Consider the following 23207-nt stretch of genomic DNA (forward strand, 5'->3'; position numbering starts at 1 on the left):
TTGCTTTTGATGTACCTTTTTTTGTACAGTCAGGTCAGTATTCAATAAGCCGCTGAGCTATGAGGTATACATATAAATCTGTATGGATGGATAAATGCACTGTTTTGTTGATAAATTAGCAAAGGTAAATTTCTTAATTGATTTAAACCGAGTTAAATCCCATAGAATTAGTTATTCACAAATGGCAATTGCAAAATCTATAGGACCTGGTCCATTCCATGTTGATCTATAGTCAAGGTGTTTAATATCCAGGCTGTGTTTATGGTCTTCATTCTTGAAAAAAGACTATTAAATTTAAAATGGAACATAGAAACATGATGACAGATAAAGGCCAAATGGCCCATCCAGTCTGCCCATCCTCTGTAACCCCTAACTCTTCCTTTTCCTAAGGGATCCCACGTGCTTATCCTATGCTTTCTTAAATTCTAACATAGTCCTCAACTCCACAACCTCCACCGGAAGGCCATTCCACGTTTCTACTACCCTTTTTGTGAAATAATACTTTCTTAGATTCTTCCCAAGTCTGTTCCCTCTTAACTTCATCGTATGCCCCCTCGTTCCAAAGGTTTCCTTCAGTTGTAAAAAGGCTCACTTCCTGTACATTAATGCCCTTGAGATATTTAAACTTCTCTGTCATATCTCCTCTCTTCTAGCATATACATGTTGAGGTTCATAAGACTGTCCCTATATTTTTTGTGTTCAAGACCGCTTACCAGTTTTGTAGCCACCCTCTGGACCAACTCCATCCTGTTTAAATCTTTCTGTAGGTGTGGTCTCCAGAACTGCACACAGTACTCTAAATGAGGCCTCACCAGAGACTTATATAAGGGCACTATCACCTCTTTTTTCCTGCTGGTCATACCTCTCTTTAAGCACCCAAGCATCCTTCAAGCTTTAAGGTCATCAGACACAATCACCCAGAAGTCCCTCTCTTCCTTCGTATATAGAAGCACTTCACCCCCTATATTGTACCGTTCCCTGGATTCTTGTGACCCAAGTGCGTGACCCAGCGTTTTTTAGCATTAAATCTTAGTTGCCAAATATTGGACCATTCTTCTAGCTTTGCTAGTTTTTCCTCATGCCATTCACACCTTCAGGGGTGTCTACCCTGTTGCTGAGTTTTGGTATCATCCGCAAAGAGACTAACCATACCAGACAGCCCCTCCATAGTACCGAAACTGTGCTAATCATTCTCCTGGCCAAATTCATGCAGGAAATAGCTATAAGCAAGAACATACTTCTCCTCCAATTCGATATGTCGAGCGCTTTCGACATGGTAAACGACAACATACTAATAAGACTACTTAGGGATTGGTGGAAATGTACTTAGCTGGATCAAGGGCTTTCTAACCACCAGAACATACCAAGTGAAATCAAACTTAAATATATCTCCCCCTTGGAAAGCAGACTGTGGACTACCTCAAGGATCACCACTATCACCAACACTTTTCAACATAATGATGATCCTACTGGCCAAGTCCTTATCAAAGCAAGGCCTCAACCCATCCATCTACGCAAACGATGTCACAATATACATTCCCCTCAGACATGATCTAACAGAAATCAACAATGAAATCAAACTCTGTCTGAACACCATGGACTCATGGGCAAATTCTTTTCAACTGAAACTGAACACTGAAAAAGCACACTGCCTTATCCTCTCATCTCAACACAACAGATACAAACCCACAACCTTAATCACCCCAGACCACACCCTCCCTATCTCAGGCAGTCTGAAAATACTCGGCGTTACAATCGACCGCAACCTCACATTCGAGAGCCAAGTGAACTCCACAACAAAGAAAATGTTCCACTCAATGTGGAAACTTAAACGCGTAAAACCTTTCTTCCCAAGGGAAATATTTTGCAACCTTGTACAATCAATGTTACTAAGCCATACAGACTATTGCAGTGGAATTTATGCAGGATGCAAAGAACAACTGACAAAGAAACTTCAGACCGTTCAAAACACAGTAGCCAGATTGATATTTGTTAAATCACAATTCGAAAGTTCCAAACCCCTCCGGGCAAAACAGCTCTGGCTTCCAATCAAAGAACGCATCACCTTCAAAATCTGCACCCTGGTCCACAAAATTTTCTACGGCCAAGTCCCAGGATATATGACAAACCTCATTGACCTACCAATCAGAAACATATCTAGTTCATCTCAAACATACCTAAACCTCCACTACCCAAACTGCAAAGGACTCAAATACAAAGCAACCTACGTATCCAGCTTCTCCTATATAAGCACACAATTATGGAACGCACTGCCAAAAGCTGTGAAAACAACCTATGACCACTTAAACTTCAGGAAATCACTGAAAACCTACCTATTCAAAAAGCATACCCCACCGACCCAACATAGATACCTACACTCGGCAACACAGCAAAACCAAAGCTCGTAATGAACACTATATAACCTTTCCTCTCATCAGACCCCATTGTACCTGATACACATGTACCTTTATTCGACCACAATATCACCTTATATTTGTCTCTTTACTGGACTTGGCAAATGCCGTTATTCAACCACACTACCACCTTGTATTTGCTTCTCTACCGGACTAGGCGAAAGCCTTTACGGTACTATGTAAGCCACATTGAGCCTGCAAATAGGTGGGAAAATGTGGGATACAAATAAATAAAATATTGCTCAAAAAGACATTAAAAAGAGCCAGACTGAGGTCTGATCCCTGAAATACTCCACTGATAACATCCCTTTCTTCAGAGCAAGCTCCATTTACCACTACCCTCTGTCTCCTTCTATTCAACTAAATTTTAACCCAATCAGTTACTCTAAGACCCGTACTGAGGGCACTCAATTTATTTATCAGTCACCTGTGTAGAACCATGTCCTTTTTCAAATGGATCGTATTTATATGTTGACACAAAAGACAATTCTTGCTGTAACAGAGTGTAGTCAATATCCATTAGAGCAGGGGTGTCCAACCTCAGCCCTTGCCAGGTTGGGTTTTCATGATTTCCACAATAAGTATGTATGAGATCTGTTTGCATATAATGGAGGCAGTGCATGGAAATAGATGTCATGCTCATGCATATTCATTGTGGAAATCCTGACAACCTGACTGGATTGTGGCCCTTGAGGCTTGAGTTTGTCAACCCTGCATTAGAGAATGGGCTGTGGAGTATTGCTGCTAAGTGTTTCAACTCTGCCACTGTTTGAACTTTGCAGTGCTGTTCTGAAACTATTTACAAATAATATTGCTTTGCAATTGGTGACGTTCAGATGCTATCGACAACATCTTTGAATGAATTCCCTCTTGTTATATATAAAAAAAATTTATGAAAAAATTTCTTATAAATATTTTAAAAATATTATTTTCCTTTTGAGTATTATACTACTAATCCTATTTTTTGTGGGATTGGTTTCTCTTTATGGGGTGAAGCAAAGGCATTCCATCTAGGTATATGCATAGAAACAGTATTCAGCGTAATCCATAAAGCTAAACAGTTTAAGTTAGCATAGAAAAAAATGCCACCCTGACTTTAACTACTTAGTTATAGGTATAGTAGCTGAATTTTTTTAATTATATATTTATAATTATAACAATTTTATCCCAAGACAACACATCTGGATATAGAAACAAGAAAGGTTACCACCAATGAAATATAGCTACACAGGAAAGAACAAAAAAAAAGTATAGTAGCTGAATATTCCCACTATCCATATGACTTGGTGGCTATATGTATGTTCAGCACCAATGACAATGCACATATCAGTGTTGAATATACATGAATGTTTTAAATGCCACAGTTGGTGGGGGTTTTTTTAATTGGTGGTCATGGGGTTAAGTATAGATCTCAATGTTTCTGCTGATGTATATAGGTTGTTGAAATCCATGCATCATTAAAGAGAGAGGAAGTACAGTTCCTATTATACCGGGTTAATGTACTTTGAGTGATTGTATTTTTAACTGGGTGACGGTATTTGAGCTTCAGGAGTAGCAAATCTCCTACACCAGATGGTGTACATCCCAGAGCACTAAAAGAACTGAAAAATGACATTGCAAACCTATGGTTATTAACTTTCGCCTGGCATCGATGCAGGGCAAAATGAAGAACAAAATGACTGACCATATAGAGATTCCCCTCCACTTCAGAGAAGCCTCGGATTACATTGGGATCTAAAGAGAGACATTTTCACCTTTCAAGTCTCCACCCGAAAAAAGCCATGTACACGCAGATCCCAGAATGCCTCCAATCTCATCTCTATTCCCCTTCTCCCCCCCCCCCGCTTCCCTCCCCTTCTCATGTGCCCTATGGAATGCCCACTCAGTATGCAACAAACTCTCCTTCACCCACGATTTATTCATCTCCCGTTCCCTTCAACTGCTCGCTTTAACTGAAACTTGGAGAACCCCTAACGACACTGCCTCAATCGCAGCCCTATGCCATGGAGGATATCTTTTCTCCCACACTCCCCACACAGATGCACGCGGTGGAGGCGTTGGGTTTCTTCTCTCACCCTCTTGTAGTTTCCAACCCCTCCTCCTGCCACAGTCTCACTGCTTCTCATCCTTCGAAACTCATGCCATCCGTCTATTCTACCCGACACCACTCAGAGTTGCAGTCATCTACCGGATAAGCCCCTCTCTTCATTCCTTACTGACTTCGACGCTTGGCTCACCGTCTTTCTTGATCCCTCATCTCCAACCCTCATTCTTGGTGATTTTAACATTCACGTTGACAACCCTTCCAACTCCTACGCTTCTAAATTCCTCACTCTGACATCCTCCTTTAACCTCCAACTATGCTCTACCACCCCTACTCACCATAATGGCCATTGTCTCAACCTCGTTCTCTTCTCTTCCTGCTCACCTTCCAATCTCTGCACCTCAGTCCTTCCTATCTCAGATCATCACCTTATCACCCTCACACTTCATCACCCACCCCCTCAACCTCGCCCAACTTTAACCACTGCCTTCAGGAATCTCCAAGCTCTCAACCCCCCCTACCCTATCCTCTCACATCTCCAATCTCTTCCTTCCATCTCGTCTTCTGAATCTGTCGACACGGCTGTCTCTACCTACAATGAAATTCTCTCCACTGCTCTGGATACCCTAGCACCATCTGTCTCTCGCCCCACTAAGCGCATTAATCCTCAGCCCTGGTTAACCCCTTGCATCCGTTACCTTCGCTCCTGCACCCGATCTGCTGAACGACTCTGGAGGAAACCTCGCACCCTGTCAGACTTCACCCATTACAAATTCATGCTATCCTCCTTCCAGTCCTCCCTATTCCTTGCCAAACAGGAATATTATTCTCAATTAACCAATTCTCTTGGCTCCAACCCTCGTCGCCGCTTCGTCACACTCAACTCCCTACTTAAAGTGCCCTCCGCTCCCACCCCCCCTCACTCTCTCCTCAAACACTTGCCGACTACTTCCGCGACAAAGTGCAGAAGATAAACCTTGAATTCACTTCCAGGCCTTCTCCTCCCTGTGACTTCTTAACCCACTCCCTCAACCAACCTAACCTGGCCTCCTTCTCCTCCTTCCCTGAGATCACCGAAGAGGAAACTGCTCGCCTTCTTTCTTCCTCTAAGTGCACCACCTGTTCCTCTGATCCCATTCCCACCAATCTGCTTACCAACATCTCTCCTACAGTTAACCCCTCAATCTGTCACATCCTCAATCTCTCTTTCTCCACTGCTACGGTCCCTGACACCTTCAAGCATGCTGTAGTCACACCACTTCTCAAAAAACCATCACTTGACCCCACCTGTCCCTCTAACTACCGCCCCATCTCTCTTCTACCCTTCCTCTCCAAATTACTTGAACGCGCTGTCCACAGCCGCTGCCTTGATTTCCTCTCCTCTCAGGCCATCCTCGATCCGCTTCAATCGGGCTTTCGCCCACTACACTCGACAGAAACAGCACTCTCTAAAGTCTGCAATGACCTGTTCCTTGCCAAATCCAAAGGTCACTATTCCATCCTCATCCTCCTCGACCTATCCGCCGCCTTTGACACCGTCAATCATAATTTACTTCTCGACACACTGTCCTCATTCGGGTTCCAGGGCTCCGTCCTGTCCTGGTTCTCTTCGTATCTTTCCCAACGCACCTTCAGAGTATTTTCTAATGGCTCTTCTTCCACCCCTGTCCCGCTCTCTGTTGGGGTTCCTCAAGGATCTGTCCTTGGACCACTTCTTTTCTCGATATACACCTCTTCCCTGGGCTCGCTGATCTCATCACATGGTTTCCAGTACCATCGCTATGCAGATGACACCCAGCTTTATCTCTCCACTCCCGACATCACAGTCGAAACCCAGGCCAAAGTTTCGGCCTGCTTTTCAGACATCGCTGCCTGGATGTCCAACCGGCATCTGAAACTGAACATGGCAAAGACTGAGCTCCTTGTCTTTCCACCCAAACCCTCTTCTCCTCTTCCCCCACTTTTCGTCTCTGTTGACAACGCCCTCATCCTCCCCGTCTCTTCAGCCTGCAATCTCGGAGTCATTTTTGACTCCTCCCTCTCCTTCTCTGCCCATATCCAGCAGACAGCTAAGACCTGTCGCTTCTTCCTCTATAATATTAGCAAAATTCGCCCATTCCTCTCTGAACAGACCACCCGAACCCTCGTCCACTCGCTCATTACCTCTCGTCTTGACTATTGCAACCTTCTCCTCGCTGGCCTCCCGCTTAGCCACCTATCTCCCCTTCAATCTGTCCAAATTTCCGCCGCACGTCTTATCTACCGCGTGAACCAATACTCTCATATCACCCCTCTCCTCAAGTCGCTTCACTGGCTCCTGATCCGCTACCGTATACAGTTCAAGCTTCTCCTATTGACCTTCAAGTGCACTCAATCTGCAGCCCCCCATTACCTCTCTACCCTCCTCTCCCCGTATGTTCCCACCCGTAACCTCCGCTCTCAGAACAAATCACTCCTATCTGTACCCTTCTCCACCACCGCTAACTCCAGACTCCGCCCCTTCTGCCTCGCATCACCTTATGCCTGGAACAGACTTCCTGAGCCCATACGCCATGCGCCCTCCCTGACCATTTTCAAGTCCTTACTCAAAGCCCATCTCTTCTCCCTTGCTTTTGGCGCCTAACCACCTTCCCCATTCATGATACCTACACTTACTACATAGTTTGTTACCTTTAGATTGTAAGCTCTCTTGAGCAGGGACTGTCCTTCCCCATGTTTAACCCTGGCAGCGCTATAGAAATGCTAAGTAGTAGTAGTAGTAGTCTTGTCTACCATAAATAGTCTGTATGATCCTCTGGGGCCTGTGGCTCTAGTCACCATTCAAGGAAGTTCTGTACTGAGAGAGCTTTCCCAAAGTACTGATGAGTGGAATGTTCCATTACCACTAGAAATTTGACAAGAATATGGAGAAATGAAAAGATTCTCTAAATAACAACTGCATATTCCATGCACTTACATCCCTGAAGCACTCAGCACTACCTCTCACAAAGAGATTGCATCTTCACTTCATCAACCAGCTGATAAAACACCGGAAAACTATCATCAAAGTACCATCAGAGATACAGAACTGTAGATCATCAGTGACAACTTGGCACCACTTGGTTATTTCGACACAAGACTTCCCTGGAAGACAAGGAACTTCTTCAGCAGTGCCATGCCATCACTGAGCTAGTGATCCAAACCACAAAGAAATGAGGTCTCTGTGGACCATTGTCCACTCCAGATACTCAAAGACTTTTCTCTATTGTGTTGTTTGTTGTTTTGTTGTCTGTCTCTCATTTCAGCTCCTGCAAGACTGCAGGAGAGAAGTCGCTAGAGCAACAGTGAACTGGAGACTAGCAAGAAGTTGCCAAGTTTAAGATCCAGAAATAATTGGACTTTGGAGTGCTTATAATGTTTATAGAAGGAAAATAGTGGTATCTACTGATACCAATTGGGGAGTGTTTGCCCCCGTATTCATGGAGGCAGGGTATATTGTTGATGTATATTTAATGAGTATTATTTGTATTTAGTTGCATTTTTTATGTAATAGCACTGTGTATTAGGACTGCTTTTCCTATAGTTTTCAGTTCCTATGATTCACTCCTGGTGAGCTTTCCCTTTTGGCTTTTGGATCAGCTAGGGCTAGCCCTACCTCTTTGCCTCTGTGGGTTGTGATAGAACGCAGTTGCTGCCTCTGTGGGCTGTGAGAGAGCCCCACTGCTGCCTGTGGGCTATGAAAGAGCACTGTGTATTAGGACTGCTTTTCCTATAGTTTTCAGTTCCTATGATTCACTCCTGGTGAGCTTTCCCTTTTGGCTTTTGGATCAGCTAGGGCTAGCCCTACCTCTTTGCCTCTGTGGGTTGTGATAGAACGCAGTTGCTGCCTCTGTGGGTTGTGAAAGAGCCCAGTCTTATCCCAGCATGCCTTTATGCTCAGCAGCTGTTCTAGGGGCTGAGCTCTCCTTAATCTACTGCAATTCCATCAAGATTTTTCACCATTTCCCCATTCATCATTCCTCAAGTTTTCTCCTTAATGCATTTCCCAAGACTTTTCTCAAAGTATTCTCCATTTATTTTCTCTGAGTTCTCCCCCTTATTTTCCTTGAGTGTTACAGCTTTTCCTCTCAGCTAGGCTGAGGTTCTGGCCATCTCCTTGCCTCTGAGGTGGCTAGATACAGACTCTATGGGCAGAAGGTCACAATTCTTTTACAAGCAACTGAACTGTAAGTTGGAATTTCTTTGTTTATTCTGAGTACTACAATAAAGAAGATTTGCTTAAGAATTGAGAGTCTACTGGTGAAGATTCTGCTTGGGGATGATTTATACTGACTGTTTAAGCTACACTATACTTTGCCTTCAACAGTATACTTTGCCTAGAACAGTACAGTAACAAATAGCAAAATGATTTCCTTCTGCCAGAAAGAAAAACGTTGTGAATTAGATCAGCTTTAAAAGCAACTAGCTGAATACCAAACTTGACTTTGGACCCCTTTGTGATTTTGCTGACTTGGAGAGTACAGAGGTGGAATTGTTGGTTTGTGAAAAAGAGTGGAGAGTTGCTGAGTGGTCTGTTACCGTTTTTTGTTTGCCCCTGTATGAACCTTTTGACCCTCAAATTCCTGCCTTGCATCTTCTGTGTCTCTACTCCTCAAGTCCTTGTCGATGCCTGCCAACTTCCCAGCCACACCCATCTCTTACTCTCTATCTGGCCCCCTTCCCCCATCAAACCCTCACTGCCCCAAAACACCCACACCTCCCATTCAAACCCTCTACCTGATTGTCTTCTGTCTCTTATTGTTCCTCTGTTTGTTCACTCCCAATTTGTCACTGTGCTTTGTGTAGCTGCTGTTTGTGTGAGGACTGTTTGATGGTGCTGGGAGAATGAGTGCTGGTTGCTGGGTCTCACTGGGTGCAGTAGGTGAAGGAGTGTACAGTAGTATTAATGGGCTTAGTGGGTTTTCACCTGTGTTGGTGGGCCACCTGCACATCTGTCATGGATGAGATGAATGCTGTTGTGGCTGACACTTTGCTGGAAGTGGATGAGAGTTTGGAGGGGAAGCCCAGGAGAAGATACCCCAACCCCAGAGTATTTAGACCCAGGACCTGCTTCATGGACTTCACTGATCAGCAATGCCCTATACCTCTTTGATAGGGCTGCCATACAACACCTCTGTGACCATTTGCAATGCCTCTTCAAGGCCAGGGCACACAAGAATAATCCAGTATCAATCCACTTTAAAATCATGGCCTCCCTCACCTTTCTTGCAACTTTTCAATCAGTGCTAGCAGTCAATACAGGCCTTATCCAGCCTGCCATCTCCAATTGTCTTGCCCAGTTTCTCAATGCCTTCCTTATCCACATCTCAGACTATATTACCTTCCTCACTACCACCTAGACCCTTCAGAACAACATGGATCAGTTCTACTCCATAGACCACTTTCCGTCAGTCATTACCATCATCGACTGCACACACGTGACATTCAGGCCCCCCGGGCACATGAGGCGACCTATAGGAACAGAAAATCATATCACTCCATGAACATATAGGTCTTTTATGATGCCCAGGGGAAGATTGTAGATATGTGTTTGATACCCGGGGGTCATCCACGATGCATATATCCTGCAGCATTCAGGAATCTACCACAGGTTTGAGGGGAGATCACCGGTGGCTGGCTTCTTTGTAAACAGTACTGGGATTCCTAATCCACATACCCACTCCCCCCTTACATCACCACCCTCCCTCAAGATGTCCCCAGAACCCACACCCATGACCCACACTTCACATGGTCCACATACAAATATACACCCATGTCTGTGAATCCTGCTTCACCCACAAGTAACAGAGGCTACCCCTAGCAAACTTGGCTAATGACTCCCATTGTCCACTCCCAAAGTGAGGAAGAGGAAGAATATAACAAGAGCCACAAGGACACATGCACTATCATTGAGCGCATCTATGACCAGCTGAAACATGGATTAAGATGTCTGGACCATTCCGGAAGGGAGCGCCTCTACTGCCCAGAAAAGGTTGCCAAGATATTCATGGCCTGCTGCTTGCTGCACAACTTCGCACTACAATGAAGACAGCCTCTGCCAGAGGACATACAGCAGTAGCACCAGACAGCAAGAGGATAATGTCCCCACCTTCCCTCCCCCTACCCACAGAGCTAACCAGGAACCACATCAGCTGGGGGTCTGTGCCAGACAAAGACTCATACAGACCAATTTCCAGTAAAGGCCAGTGCAGTATTTATTTATGCTCACCATATCATAGTATATCCCAACCACTACCACCCTACACTCCTTCCCCTGTCCCCCCCTGCACACACCACCACAACATGGTATGTATTTGCCTCACAGCCCTACCTTACTGTACCCCTCCCCTGACCCCTCTGGGAACCACCTCTACCACCCCTCCCTCTAGCTGTTAGGGATGGTCCAGGCCTTGCATGAGCAAGCACAGTGTCTGAGTCTCGCTTGTGGGGCAACCACTGCCCTCAGAAGCAACTACTTCTGCTGCCCCATGGAAACCGGGCCACCTGGTTGGCTATGTGTTTGAGTTGCTGCTAGGCCCTGCACCCATCATGGCAGTGTGTGCTGCCTCAGAGAGTCCTGGCTGCAAACTAGACCCACCGGCCTGGGGTCCTGTAAGTCCCATGTGTGCCACATTTCATGCTGGTTGCTTGGCCGTAGCTGAGGAAGTTGCTGTGAAACTAGGCTGGGTGGTGTGGGCACTGTTGCCACTTGTGGCTGGTATTGAGGGTGGTGCTGCTGGCCTCATTGGCTCCCCTGGGAGGATCAGGCATCTGCTGGGTAAGCAATGTGCTGGGCAAGGGCCCTTCTACCTCTCGCGCTTCCTGGTTGGCCCAGACCTGTCTGATGCAGCAAAGAGCTCCTAAGTCCTAGCCGGTTCTCCAGTAAAAGCCAGGGATGAGCTTTTGATTGGCTCTAGAAGAGCACAGGTGCAATCAAAATAACTGTACCTGATGGCCTACTGTTAGAGGGGAATAGAGAGAGGGGAGTGTTGGGCACAGGGTGATGCTATGTTAGAGGTTCCACAGGTAGGTAGATGTGGAAGCCAGGGTAGGGGAGGAGAGAGTTAGATTGACGGTTTGTCTGATGTATCTAACACTCTTGCCCCAGCCCTGCATGCAAATGAGTCCAGATTGGCTGCAAAACAAAATTATTATAACATGAGCCTCCGTTTATAGTCACTTAAATTTATTCTCCACCATTTAGCTCGGCTATTGCAGCAACGAACATCTAGCTAAGTGGCATAAACCAAGATTCCCTTCAGATCTTGGAATATCTGTAAGTCAGACAGTGAATCCCTTTCAGAGCTCTGAATACATTGCCATGATCCCCTGCTGACCTGCGAGACAGAAATTGAGCCCAAGAATTTAATGTGAGTCTCTAAAACAGGTTTTTTTTCTATTTTGTTTTTTGCCTTTGGTGCTCTATTCCTTATAACTTCAATATGAATATTGTCCTTTACTCAAATGAAGTTGTCAAAACATGCATTTTGTGTCTTGAGAGGTTAACTGAAATACTGGCTATGACATATATGTCAATAATATAATACATCAGTGAAATACTAATTTAATACTTTAACCGTTTTACTACCTTCTGTGATTTTATTTTCCATTCTATAATGTTCTAATTTCCTCCTTCACTGATTTTTAGTCTGATAGTACTGAAAAAAACCTTTATGAATATGCTTTTCACATCTTGTGCTTGATCTCTATCAAATTGTCTTGTTCCATTTCTAATATCCTCCTATGTCTGTTCTTTATTTCCTGTTTTCTTAAGCTTTATATAATAATTTTTTCTTGACTCATTGCACATGTATTTTTACCTTCCCTTTTCACCTTTCCAGTTGCATTTGTGTATAACCTTGTGGTTCACCCTATCTGCCCTGTGACTGCTCATGCCCTGAAGGGGGCAGGGTTGGTACACCTTTAGGTATCTGGAGTTTGTTTTGTGAGGCTGAGCTCTTGAGTATGTAAAATCAGATTTCTGGGAAAGTGTAGATGGGTGGCATCAAAAGAGACAGTTGCTTTCTCTGCACCCCCCCCCCCCCCCCCCCCAATACCCTAGAATTCACCAGAGAACAGACAGTATTCAATGTCAAACAGTGTTACTGGCATATACTTATTAATTGTACCATGCACTGCAGCATAGAAAGATATTTAACAAGAACATAAGAAATCAGGTTGTTCCACTGCTTATTTCTGGGATAAGCATCATAAAATGTTTTGTACTTTTTTGGGGATCTTGCCAGCTCTTGATAGCTGCGTAATTTGGCCTGGACTGCAGTACAGTCATTTATCGGTGCTGCGAGGCTAGGTTTCATTTATTTTTTAAGCCGATTTGAATGTCTTGTGTTAACATCTGTTTAGCTTAAGTGACTGACACCGATGAGGAGCACTTATTCCCATAAGATGAGGACCCACGGTACTTCTCGGAGGAAGAGTCCTATTGCATACCATCTGATTTCTTCCCTCTACAGGAAAAGAGAGTCTCCAGCTGAAATTATTTCCTTCCCCTCTTTTATCAAGGAAATAGCTGCTACCATTCCAATTCCTTTGGGAGTGGAGAACGAGCCCAAGGCTAAGATATTCAAGGTCCTGGACTACGAGTCCTATTCTAAAGAAGCTGTGATGGTCCCACTTCGTGATATCTTATGTGACATTCAAGTGAAGATCTGGGAGTCCCCTCTGTCGGGTCCCTGCCCTCCCTAAAAAAACTGATACTATATACTGGATTCAGTCTTCCCTTGGGTTTGATAGGCCCCGGTTGCCTCATCATTCCTTAGTGGTGGAATCCACACTCTAGGGACTATGATTTTGTGCCCCCTGGCAGAGAAACTAGAACGTTGGATTCTTTTGAGCAAAAGATGCATCAGGTCTTCATGCTCATCTCTCATATTCAATTATACCAGCTCTATACAAGCCTGTACTTGTGGTCTGTGGTGCATAGTATGTCTAATTTGGCGGATTCTCTCCCACCGGATCAGGCCGAATCTGCATGCTGGTCAAGCAGCAGAAGGCGTGTTGTAAGTTCTTGGCCAGAGGCGCCTAGGACACTTTTGATGCAGACAAAGTTCAAATATGGTCTATTTTTGTCTTTCTTTCTTTCTTTTTTTTCTTTCTAAACCCTATATTCTCTGTAGCCCAACCATAACCTCAACACAGATTAAATGTAAAGTCATGGGTTAGACTGTGCACTTGTGGTACTTTGCACGCTTGATATACAGCATAGGGATTGGCCAAGGAGGTCAACAGTACCAAATAAAAATATAAGGGCATAGCACATCAATGGAAATAAGAAAAAGGGGAGAAGGAATGGGGTTGGGGGGGGGGGGTAAGCAAGAGAGGAGGAGAAAGAGAATATGGGAGTGGAGGGAGATAAGATGTCTTGATACTGTAGGCTGGTCCACGCCGCTGTTACTCCCTTAAACGTGCTGGAATGTCCCTGTAGCAAGGAACTGCGGGACAATCAGCAACTTCACCAGGCCAGGTACTGTATGGGGTCTCGCCATGGCTGGGTCTATATCAGCTCGGATCTACTCATAGAGCTCATATATAGCTGTTCAGGTCAGGCGGTAATCATCCACAACTTTCCTGTCTGACATGTCTTCCAAGTCCACCAAAGGACGGAACACGTGGGGACGGGCAGAAGGCGAGATCATTGGTCGCCTTGGCTCCCCTGGGTTGTCAGCTCACCTCAGCTCATATTCAAAGTCCAGATGTCCCAAGTAGAATCCACCATCTATTTCTCCAGTTGCAGCGAGACATGAAAACAAATAACATGTGTGAGACAAACGCATACAATGCATGTGCTGGTTTGTAAGACAATGAAACCTTCCCAGTTTGTAAGACAATGAAACCTTCCCAGGATTTTTTGGCAGGCTCACCTGCTGTAACCTTTCACGGAGAGGGTGGTGGATATGTGGAATGCCCTCCCGCGGGAGGTGGTGGAGATGAAAACGGTAATGGAATTCTAACATGTGTGGGATAAACACAAAGGAATCCTGTTTAGAAGGAATGGTTCCGCGGAATCTTAGCGGAGTTTGGGTGGCGATGCTGGTAATTGGGAAACAAAATGGGAGCTGGGCAGACTTCTACGGTCTATGCCCTGATTGTGACTGAATAGATAGGGATGGGCTGGAGTGTAAATTTTAAGGTGCTTCGATGTTAGCTTCAGAACTTAGTACAAGAACAGTGCTGGGTAGACTTCTATGGTCTGTGCCCTGAGAAAGGCAAGGACAAATCAAAGTCGGGTATACATATAAAGTATCACATACCATGTAAATGAGTTTATCTTGTTGGGCAGACTGGATGGACCGTACAGGTCTTTATCTGCCATCATTTAGTATGTTACTATGTATTGTGTATGTCATATGTAACATAAGTCCTTGTGATGTTTTCATAACGGCATAACATCATTGGGTTTTTTTGTGTTTTTTGTTTTTTTTTTAATAGAGGCACGCTTTGTGCTGTGCATAAAAAACAGTGTAGAATTCTTATAGTATTTTAGAAAATAACATACCCACACACACACAAACACACATTACTTTAGGCACAGGAGTACCCAACTCCTATTACTTCAGCCATGGCTTACCTGCCTACCCTGTCCTATATGGTCACAAAAAAGAGCACATATTTTGAACGATTATAAACTTCTCTTTATTGAATATTTACAAATATGTTTTGTGGGAATTTATACAAGGGGGAAGTTTTTTGAGGGAATGAGATGGGAGTGAAGGTTGGGGTTCACAATGGGGGCAGGGGAGGGAGGAGGACAGGAGCCCTGGGGAGGAGAGAGGATAAGCCGGACCTACATGGGAGGAGAGATACACAAACACCTGGGAAAGGTGCACAAGTGTTTTCCCTCTCATGCACAGCAGCTACCGTCTCCATGAACTTTTCTCTGCTAAGGTATGGAGGGGGGAGCAGGTATGGAGGAGGTAGAGCAGTCGAGGGTGGGGATGGAAGGAATAGGAGAGGTGGATTGTTCAACAAGGGTGGCGGAGGTACAGCAGTCAATAAGGGTATGGAGGACAGAATGGGGGTGGTACAGTTGTCAACATTTTTTTGGGGGGGGGGGAGGGTGGTGCTGTACCCCTCTTCAGTGAGGTTCACAACATCACCACTATCCATGCCACCTGTATGCTCGGGATCTGCAAATAAGAAGAAGGCCTGTCAGACTGTATCTGACCTGTCAGCATCTGACATGCACACACCAGTGTAGGCAATACCTCTGAAACTCACCATGCATGAGTATGTCAACAAAGCAAAACAGGATGGAGGTCAATGTTCCACTTGAGGATGGGCCCTGGTAAGCCATAGGAGCACAGGGTAATGGGTGGTTGCGTGGGGGGAAAGGGGGCCCAGTGGAGGGGAGGGGACAGGCTGAAGGGGAGCACTGGTGGAAGAGGAGGAGCCCAGAGGGATGGCAGAAAGGGAGGTAGTCCGGGGGAAGTAGGAGGGGATTGTCTCTGGAGGAGTGGAAGTTTAAGGAGGGGGGAGTTGGGTGTGGGAGGCCAGGCTAGGGAGCTGGTAGGAGCACAAGGGGGTGAGGGCTTGTCCTGGGGCTCTTGGGGGAGGGGGTGGGAAGAAGGTCCGGGACAGAGGAGGAAGTAAGGACAGAGATGGGGACCGGGGGCAGGACCAGGAGAGGGAAGAGGGGCAACACCCTCCTCCTCATCCTCTTCCTCCTCCTTATCCTCCGATGAAGACACTTCTGATGAAAGACGAGTGAAACTGTCACAACCCCTGATCATGCATAGATGGCCATGGGTTTACTTATGATGGGCTAACCAGTAAATACCTGGGCTGTTGTCAAGACATGCCCTCGGCTCCTTCAGTTCTTCCACCTGAAAACAAAAGGCCCACAGTTGTCATTGTTGTTCCCAGGTTAAATTCTGTAAGGACAAAGGTGATGAGGGGGTTGAGGTGCAGCAGCCCCATAAACGGCGGAAGACACCCACCCATGGCAATAAAAATAGGCTTGTGCCTTGGTGGTGGTGGGGGGGGGGGGGGGAACTTCAAATTCCATTTCCGACATAGGCAACAACATGCAGTTTTTTTTAACCACACACACACGCAGAAATAAGATGCCCAGACAACATATGCATAATGAACGTACTGTGTTATGTTGACAGCAGGCTACTGTATGGACAATGGAGCTAGAAGGGGAGGTGCAGTCCAAATAAAGGTGTAAAATACTGTCTTACGGATCGTGGTTAGGAAGAACATCTGTTAAACAGGCACTCCGTGACCTTCCAGTCCTCATCCATCTTCTCAATATTTCTCCTTTGCCTTGGAAAGAGCCTCTTTTCATTCATGTAGATGAGCTGGGCCAGCCACAGCATGTCCATATCTGAAAAGTTTGGCTTACGCTTGCGGGAGAACCTCCCTGTGCAGCCATCGCTTCTTTGACAAGACAAACATGTCCAAATTACACACATTGTTGATAGCGCAATACATGCATATCATGGATGTGCCATGTTATTTGACAGCTTCCCGAAGCTACCGAGAGCTCCAGACCACCCTTTAAATTTCATGCATTAAAGGTGAGTGGTCCTTTATGATCATCACCCGTAAACGGCTGTGTATCATGCATTGCGCCCATTTCAATGCGAACCAGCTAATTGGCATGCATTTGCATAGGATTCCCATTGTATGCTAACAAGAATGGGATATACCTCGCTGTACTCCTTTATGCATTAATCGCTAAATAACTAGCTCACTAAACCAGTTCAAAATCCACGTTGTTGTAAGTTTTATGCATCTGGGCATGTCTGCTTAGGCTCTGAGTCTAATGAAAAATGGAAAATTGTGTTTAAAGTTTTTATTCTTTTGTTAAGGTATCTTAATAAAAAGCTTTACTTCATTTGCTAAAACAAGTAACATAAACTATAGGTTCTCTGTTTCACTTCAACATGCCTCACCATTCTACTACATTTCTTTGAATGGGTGAATAAACATGTGGCTCAAGATGAGCCAGTCAATGTTGTGTATCTGGATTTTCAAAAGGCATTTGACAAGTAGCTCATGAAAGACTCCTGAGGAAATTAGAAAGTCATGGGATAAGAAGTAATGTGTTTGAGGGACACTCTGGTAAACGACACAAGAAAGTGGAGAAAAAAAGACCTCAGGTCATTCGGCTACTCCTCGTTCTTAAAGGACAAGCCTTTTGTATAATGAGGAGGCCTTATCAGTCATAGGTCTTCAAAAAAAACTCCACTAACTGAATTTCTCAAATTTAACCATGAGTCCCAACAAGCAGATGCATAGGAGACACAATTTTCATATATATTAAAGCTTGGCAAGAGTACTTATCTCAGTGTATGAATTCTTGAAAAGTCCAGCCTTATCCAATATGCTCTTGACATTCAAAAGATCCCGACAGGGAAGCCCTGTTTCACTAAATAATATAGCTGCTTCAGGGGAGTCTTTCAAAATAACCGCAATCCCAAGCCTGTAAAATATCTCCGTCTCCAATCTCACTGGAACAGAAAATGGCGGACGGCTTCTCTTTACCCGTTGAATGTTTATATACTCAGCGTCTGACGTCATCTCGCACTTATCCAATCAAACGGAGCAGTGATCAAAGAAACGCTTTCCACTCAATTGCAACATTTAAGCCTTTGGGAATGACAGTCCCTAGATCAAATATCCAGCGTTGTTCTCTTTGTCTTAAAATCCGTCTGATGTCTTATTCTTATTTGCTCCAATATGATACATTTCAAATCTGAAAATTGATGTTGATATTTCAGGCAATGCGATACCATGGGTTCATAAGTTTTACCAGTCTGGATACAATGTCTATGTTCTATTAACCGTGTTTTTAAATTGTGGATTAAAACTGGTTTAAAAAGAGAAAAACAGAGAGTAGGGTTAAATGGTCAGTATTCTCAATGGAGACGGGAAGATAGTGGGGTTCCCCAGGAGTCTGTGCGGGAGCCGCTGCTTTTTAACAGATTGATAAATGTTCTACAGATGGGAACAACTAATGAGGTAATTAAAATTACTGATGACACAAAGTTATTCAAAGTTGTTAAATCTCAAGAGGATTGTGAAAAATTGCAAGAGGACCTTACAAGACTGGGCAACCAAATGGGCACCCTTAATTAGCAAATATGCACATAAGGGCTAGGTGCTACTCTGTAAACATAGTGCACATGTTTTCTAGCACACAATGGCAAGTAGGCCGTATCTATGAGCAGAGCATGGGGGTATCATGTGTATTCAGCCTAGCAATGCGCGCAGCTTATAGGATACTATGAGCTGTGCATGCTGCAAGGCACTCGTAAGCATGTCAACTTATACCTGCCATTGACATGAGGTAAGCAGTCACGCTTAGATATCAATTTGACACTGTAAGTGCTAGTATTCTATAACAGGTTAGGCGTGCCCTAAAACCATTATAGAATTGGTGCTACATGTGCCCCTTTGTGGTGGCTACATGTTGGTATGACTTTATAGAATTGCCAACTAAGAGTTTTTCATATCTCAGAGGGAGCAGAAGGTTCTAATCAAGTGCCATATATGCGTAGACTGCATATTGCATGTTTTCCCTGCTTCCTGATTCTAAATAGCATTTCCACCCATGCTGTGCCCACAGCTCACCCCAGCACTAACTGAACAAGGCCACAGTGGTCAGAGCCAATATTCAGTGGCATTGCCCTGTTAAGTGCTGCTGAATATCGATGGTCAGGGTGCTGAGTGCCATTTAACAAGGCAGGGACCACTCCTATGTAGTTATATGGCTTTGAATATCAAGCTCTTAGTTATCAAGAAGTCATGGCATGAGACTAGAATAAGACAGACTTAGAAGAACAGTTGAGAATTCGTTAATAAAATAGGGGTGCATGTAAAATACTCTCAATAGAACTACTAGAGGAATAAACAGGATACAAGAAAATATTGTTATCATTAGTATTATTTAAAATATTTATGTGTTGCTTTTAGGCTAATAAAAAAGCAATAACACCCATGGTAAACAATACATACACAGAAAGCTCAGAAAGGTAATATTGCCTTGTTTATTTCTTCTTTAGATCTTTCAGCCACTTTCAACTTAGTAGACCAGATTGGGCTTTCTGGGTTAGTTCTCTGTTCACTTCTTTTCTCTGGGACCGCTCTTTTTTTAAAATCAGTTTTCAGTCTAGGATAACAACCCCCCCCCCCCCCCCCCCTGTCACTTGTGGTGTCCTGTAAGGATCTATCCTCTCACCACTCCTCTTTAATATCTATCTCAATCTCCTGGAAACTCTTATTTAATTACATAACATCAAGGCATTCCTACATACTGATGATATCTTGTTGATTTTTTTCAGCCTTCCCTACTGATATTGTCTTGTTCCATTGCAATCTTGTCATGACTCATTTGCTATATGGTTAAAAGAACAAAAATTAGTTTTAAATTCCAACAAGACAGTAGCTTGCTGGATAACTGGGGTATTATCTCAGCCCGTGATGCCCTTAAAACTTCTTAACCTAACAGCAGCACCTGTTCTATCATTTTGTTATCTGGGGGCTATTCTTGACTCCAAATTAAATTTTAACAAACAAATTTCTGTAGTAGTTATAGCTGGTTTTCTGCCTCTGTGTAGACTGTGCTACCTGCGTAGCTTTGTTGATTCTCAGTGTCTCATAATCTTATCCTGGTTTCCTGATATCCCAGATGGATTATTGCAGTATAACCTAAGCCAACTTCCCGGATGTTTGACCATCTAACCCCTCTTTTCCTTCGCCTACACTGGCTTCCCTTTTGCTACCAAGTTCTTTAAAGATTTTCTTTCAGCGAGACAGCTAAAGAAGACATGATCAAGGCCTTCTCCAGAACCTTTCAATCATCATCAGAGACGGAACTCCCGCTCCCAATCAACCCAATGAAGGGTATAAGGCTTGAAACGTTTGCATAAAAAATTATATAAACAAATAGGATCCTTCTTTGACAACACATTACTTAAAAATCTCTGATCTGCATGTAAGCATAATAATCCGTAGGCGAGAGCTGATAGGCTGCAGAGAGGGATGCAAATGACATGAGCTGATTGTGACAGGGATTTTATGTATTCCTTGGTGTTTGTATTCCTAATAAACTATAAATTAAAAAAAAACTTGATAGCTTGTCTAAACACTGAAAGCATCAAGGCATTAGCAGTGTATAAAATATAAATTAAATTACAACACACACATAATTAAACTATATTAAAAATGTGTTTGTGTATGATGTGAGAAATTGCTAAGAATTTAATTTTTAAAATGGTCCACTGTTTCTATTCATGCTATCATTATTTTGTGTTTCTGTTTTTTAATTGTAGAATCAGGGCAAATATGACATTGCACGTTATGAGAATATGTTCTCCCTATGCATGGCACTGGAACAGATTCTTCAAAATGGAACAGAGGAAAATAATACATCCTGCTCTAACAGTGAAGAAATAAAGACATTTCTGCAGAAACTAGATCAGATTATTCTTAACTTGTCTGATGAATTTCCACTGTTTTCTTTATATGCATGGAGACTAGGAGTTCTTTTTAATTCACAAATGCAAACTGATGAAAACTGATGCTAGATTTATTTTTAGCAATAATTATACAGTAACATTGTCAAAAAATTTTTGAAGTGAAGAAATCTTAAATGCTTTCACTCAAGTTGTCTTCCTCAGTAAAATTCTGAATGAAAAACTATGCTTAACTGAAGGTCATTAAATCTCTTTCATAAAGCGGCGGTAGAGTTACTTCCGCTTTGTCGCGCGCCAATCTGGCACTACCACTGGCTCACCGCGGGAGCCGACAGTATTGCTGCCTCCACTGCGTGCCATTACTGGTATGCCGGAAATTATTTTATATTTTTACTGCCGGGTTGGTGTGAGAGGAGGCGGTAAGGGCTCTCCCAGGAAGTGGCCACACGGCAAGTATATTTTTACCACACAGCCATTTCCTTTTTTTTTTTTTTTTTAAACAAAAACCCTGTTGTTGTAAAAGGGGCCTTAGCGTGCGATAAATCCAAGCATCAAGGACACCGCAGGGACCCTTTTACCGCAGCATAGTAAAAGGGTCCCTTTTACCGCAGTGTAACAAAAGATCTCCTTTTGCCACAACGTAGTAAAAAAGCCCATAAATTGTATAATGTAAACTAATTTTATAACATGTTGCCTAAATATGGAGCCCATGCAGATAGTTATTTTGGAGTATTTTATAGAGACACATAGGAATCCTTTTACTAAGCTGCACTAACATATGCTTACTACAGGTCAATAAGCACTACTGTGGGGTGCACTCAGTATCCCGAGATAATTTTGGGATTGGCGCGTGCTACCCATATACTAAAAAAATTAAATGCATATTTTAGCACTGGGGGCGTGTTTGGGAGTGCAGAGTGGGCACAACTATGCTAATCAATTAGCATGTGGGTATTACCGCATGTTAACTGATTAGCACAGGATTAATGTGTGAACTCTTACCATGGACAAAATATGTAGCGGTAATGGCTCACGTGCTAATGGCTACATGCTAATGCGGAAATTAGCACATGGCCATTATGGGAAAAATAGAAATATCTGCCTTTTACCATTAACGCTAAAAGTGACCTCAGTGCACAGGAACGACCTGCGTTGGGGCTATCGCAGGACACTTTTTAGCACTGTTTGGTAAAAGGTCACCATAGACACCTATGTGTCTTAATAAAATACCAGCCCAAAATCAGGCTACATTACAACTACATAGATCTACACTCATTTGGAAGCAGATGAAAATGTGCCTAGCTGAATTATGCATATAGATGCATATTTTGTAGCCTATGAGCATACTTCAGAACTTTGCCCATACTCCACCCAAACACTTCCTCCAAAGACACCTCCAGCTATGTCACGTACAAATGCATGTCTGTTTGTCATAGTGTAGTTTTATAGGAGGATTTTTACACGTGTATAAAGGCACACATGAGGAGAAAGTCCTATTTTAATTGGATAAATAAACCAGTATATAAACAGAAAAAGGTTTTATTGCTTCATTGAATAAAAGTGTTTCTTTTGCTTGACAGTATATTTTATAGTTTCTGTGTAGGTTGGCCTTTTGTATACAATAAAGTCAAAGAATGTTCAATACCTGACTTGACCATCTCAGTTTTAGATGCCTAAAATTCAGCAAATTATTAAGCAACGTTAGGTGCCTGAAACGGAGGAGTCTAAATTTACACCTCTTATTTTTTCAACTACATTTTGGAGAAGGAAGTGAAGCCCTAGATGAAATGAGTAACATGGAGGGGCATAATCGAATGGGGTGCCCAAGTTTTCCTGAGGGCATCCTCGCAGGACGTCCCCGCGAAGGGGTGGGAAAACCCGTATTATTGAAACAAGATGGGAGGCCATCTTTTGTTTCGATAATACAGCCGGGGACGCCCAAATCTCCACATTTAGGTCGACCTTAGAGATGGTTGTCCCTAGAGATGGTCATCCCCGATTTTCGGCGATAATGGAAACCGAGGACGCCCATCTCAGAAACGACCATATCCAAGCCCTTTGGTCGTGGGAGGAGCCAGCATTCATAGGGCACTGGTCCCCCTGACATGCCAGGACACCAACCGGGCACCCTAGGGGGCACTGCAGTGGACTTCAGAAAAAGCTCCCAGATGCATAGCTCCCTTACCTTGTGTGTTTCATGCCTCTATGCTCATCTTCCGTATTCAATCTTACCAGCTCTTAATGAGCGTGTACTTATGGGACTCGGTGTGCAACCTGCTAGATTTG

General features: G+C 43.8%; 1 protein-coding gene across 3 annotated transcripts in view; it reads left to right on the forward strand.

Moving 5' to 3' along the window:
- MEI4 (meiotic double-stranded break formation protein 4) overlaps positions 1-21357 on the forward strand; it is an 82901-nt gene extending 61544 nt beyond the window's left edge. The window contains exons 5-6 of one of the 3 annotated variants that reach the window (XM_030195626.1): positions 19420-19478; positions 20778-20982. In XM_030195626.1, the coding sequence (XP_030051486.1) occupies positions 19420-19478; positions 20778-20901 (183 nt within the window). In that variant the 3' untranslated portion in view covers positions 20902-20982. Of the gene's footprint in view, positions 1-19419; positions 19479-20777 lie in introns of all 3 variants that reach the window. The other 2 variants (XM_030195625.1, XM_030195627.1) reach the window with 2 other exon arrangements.
- Positions 21358-23207: the final 1850 nt, after the last annotated feature.

The sequence above is a fragment of the Microcaecilia unicolor genome, chromosome 3, assembly GCF_901765095.1.
Source record: "Microcaecilia unicolor chromosome 3, aMicUni1.1, whole genome shotgun sequence".
Classification (NCBI taxonomy): Eukaryota; Metazoa; Chordata; class Amphibia; order Gymnophiona; family Siphonopidae; genus Microcaecilia; species Microcaecilia unicolor.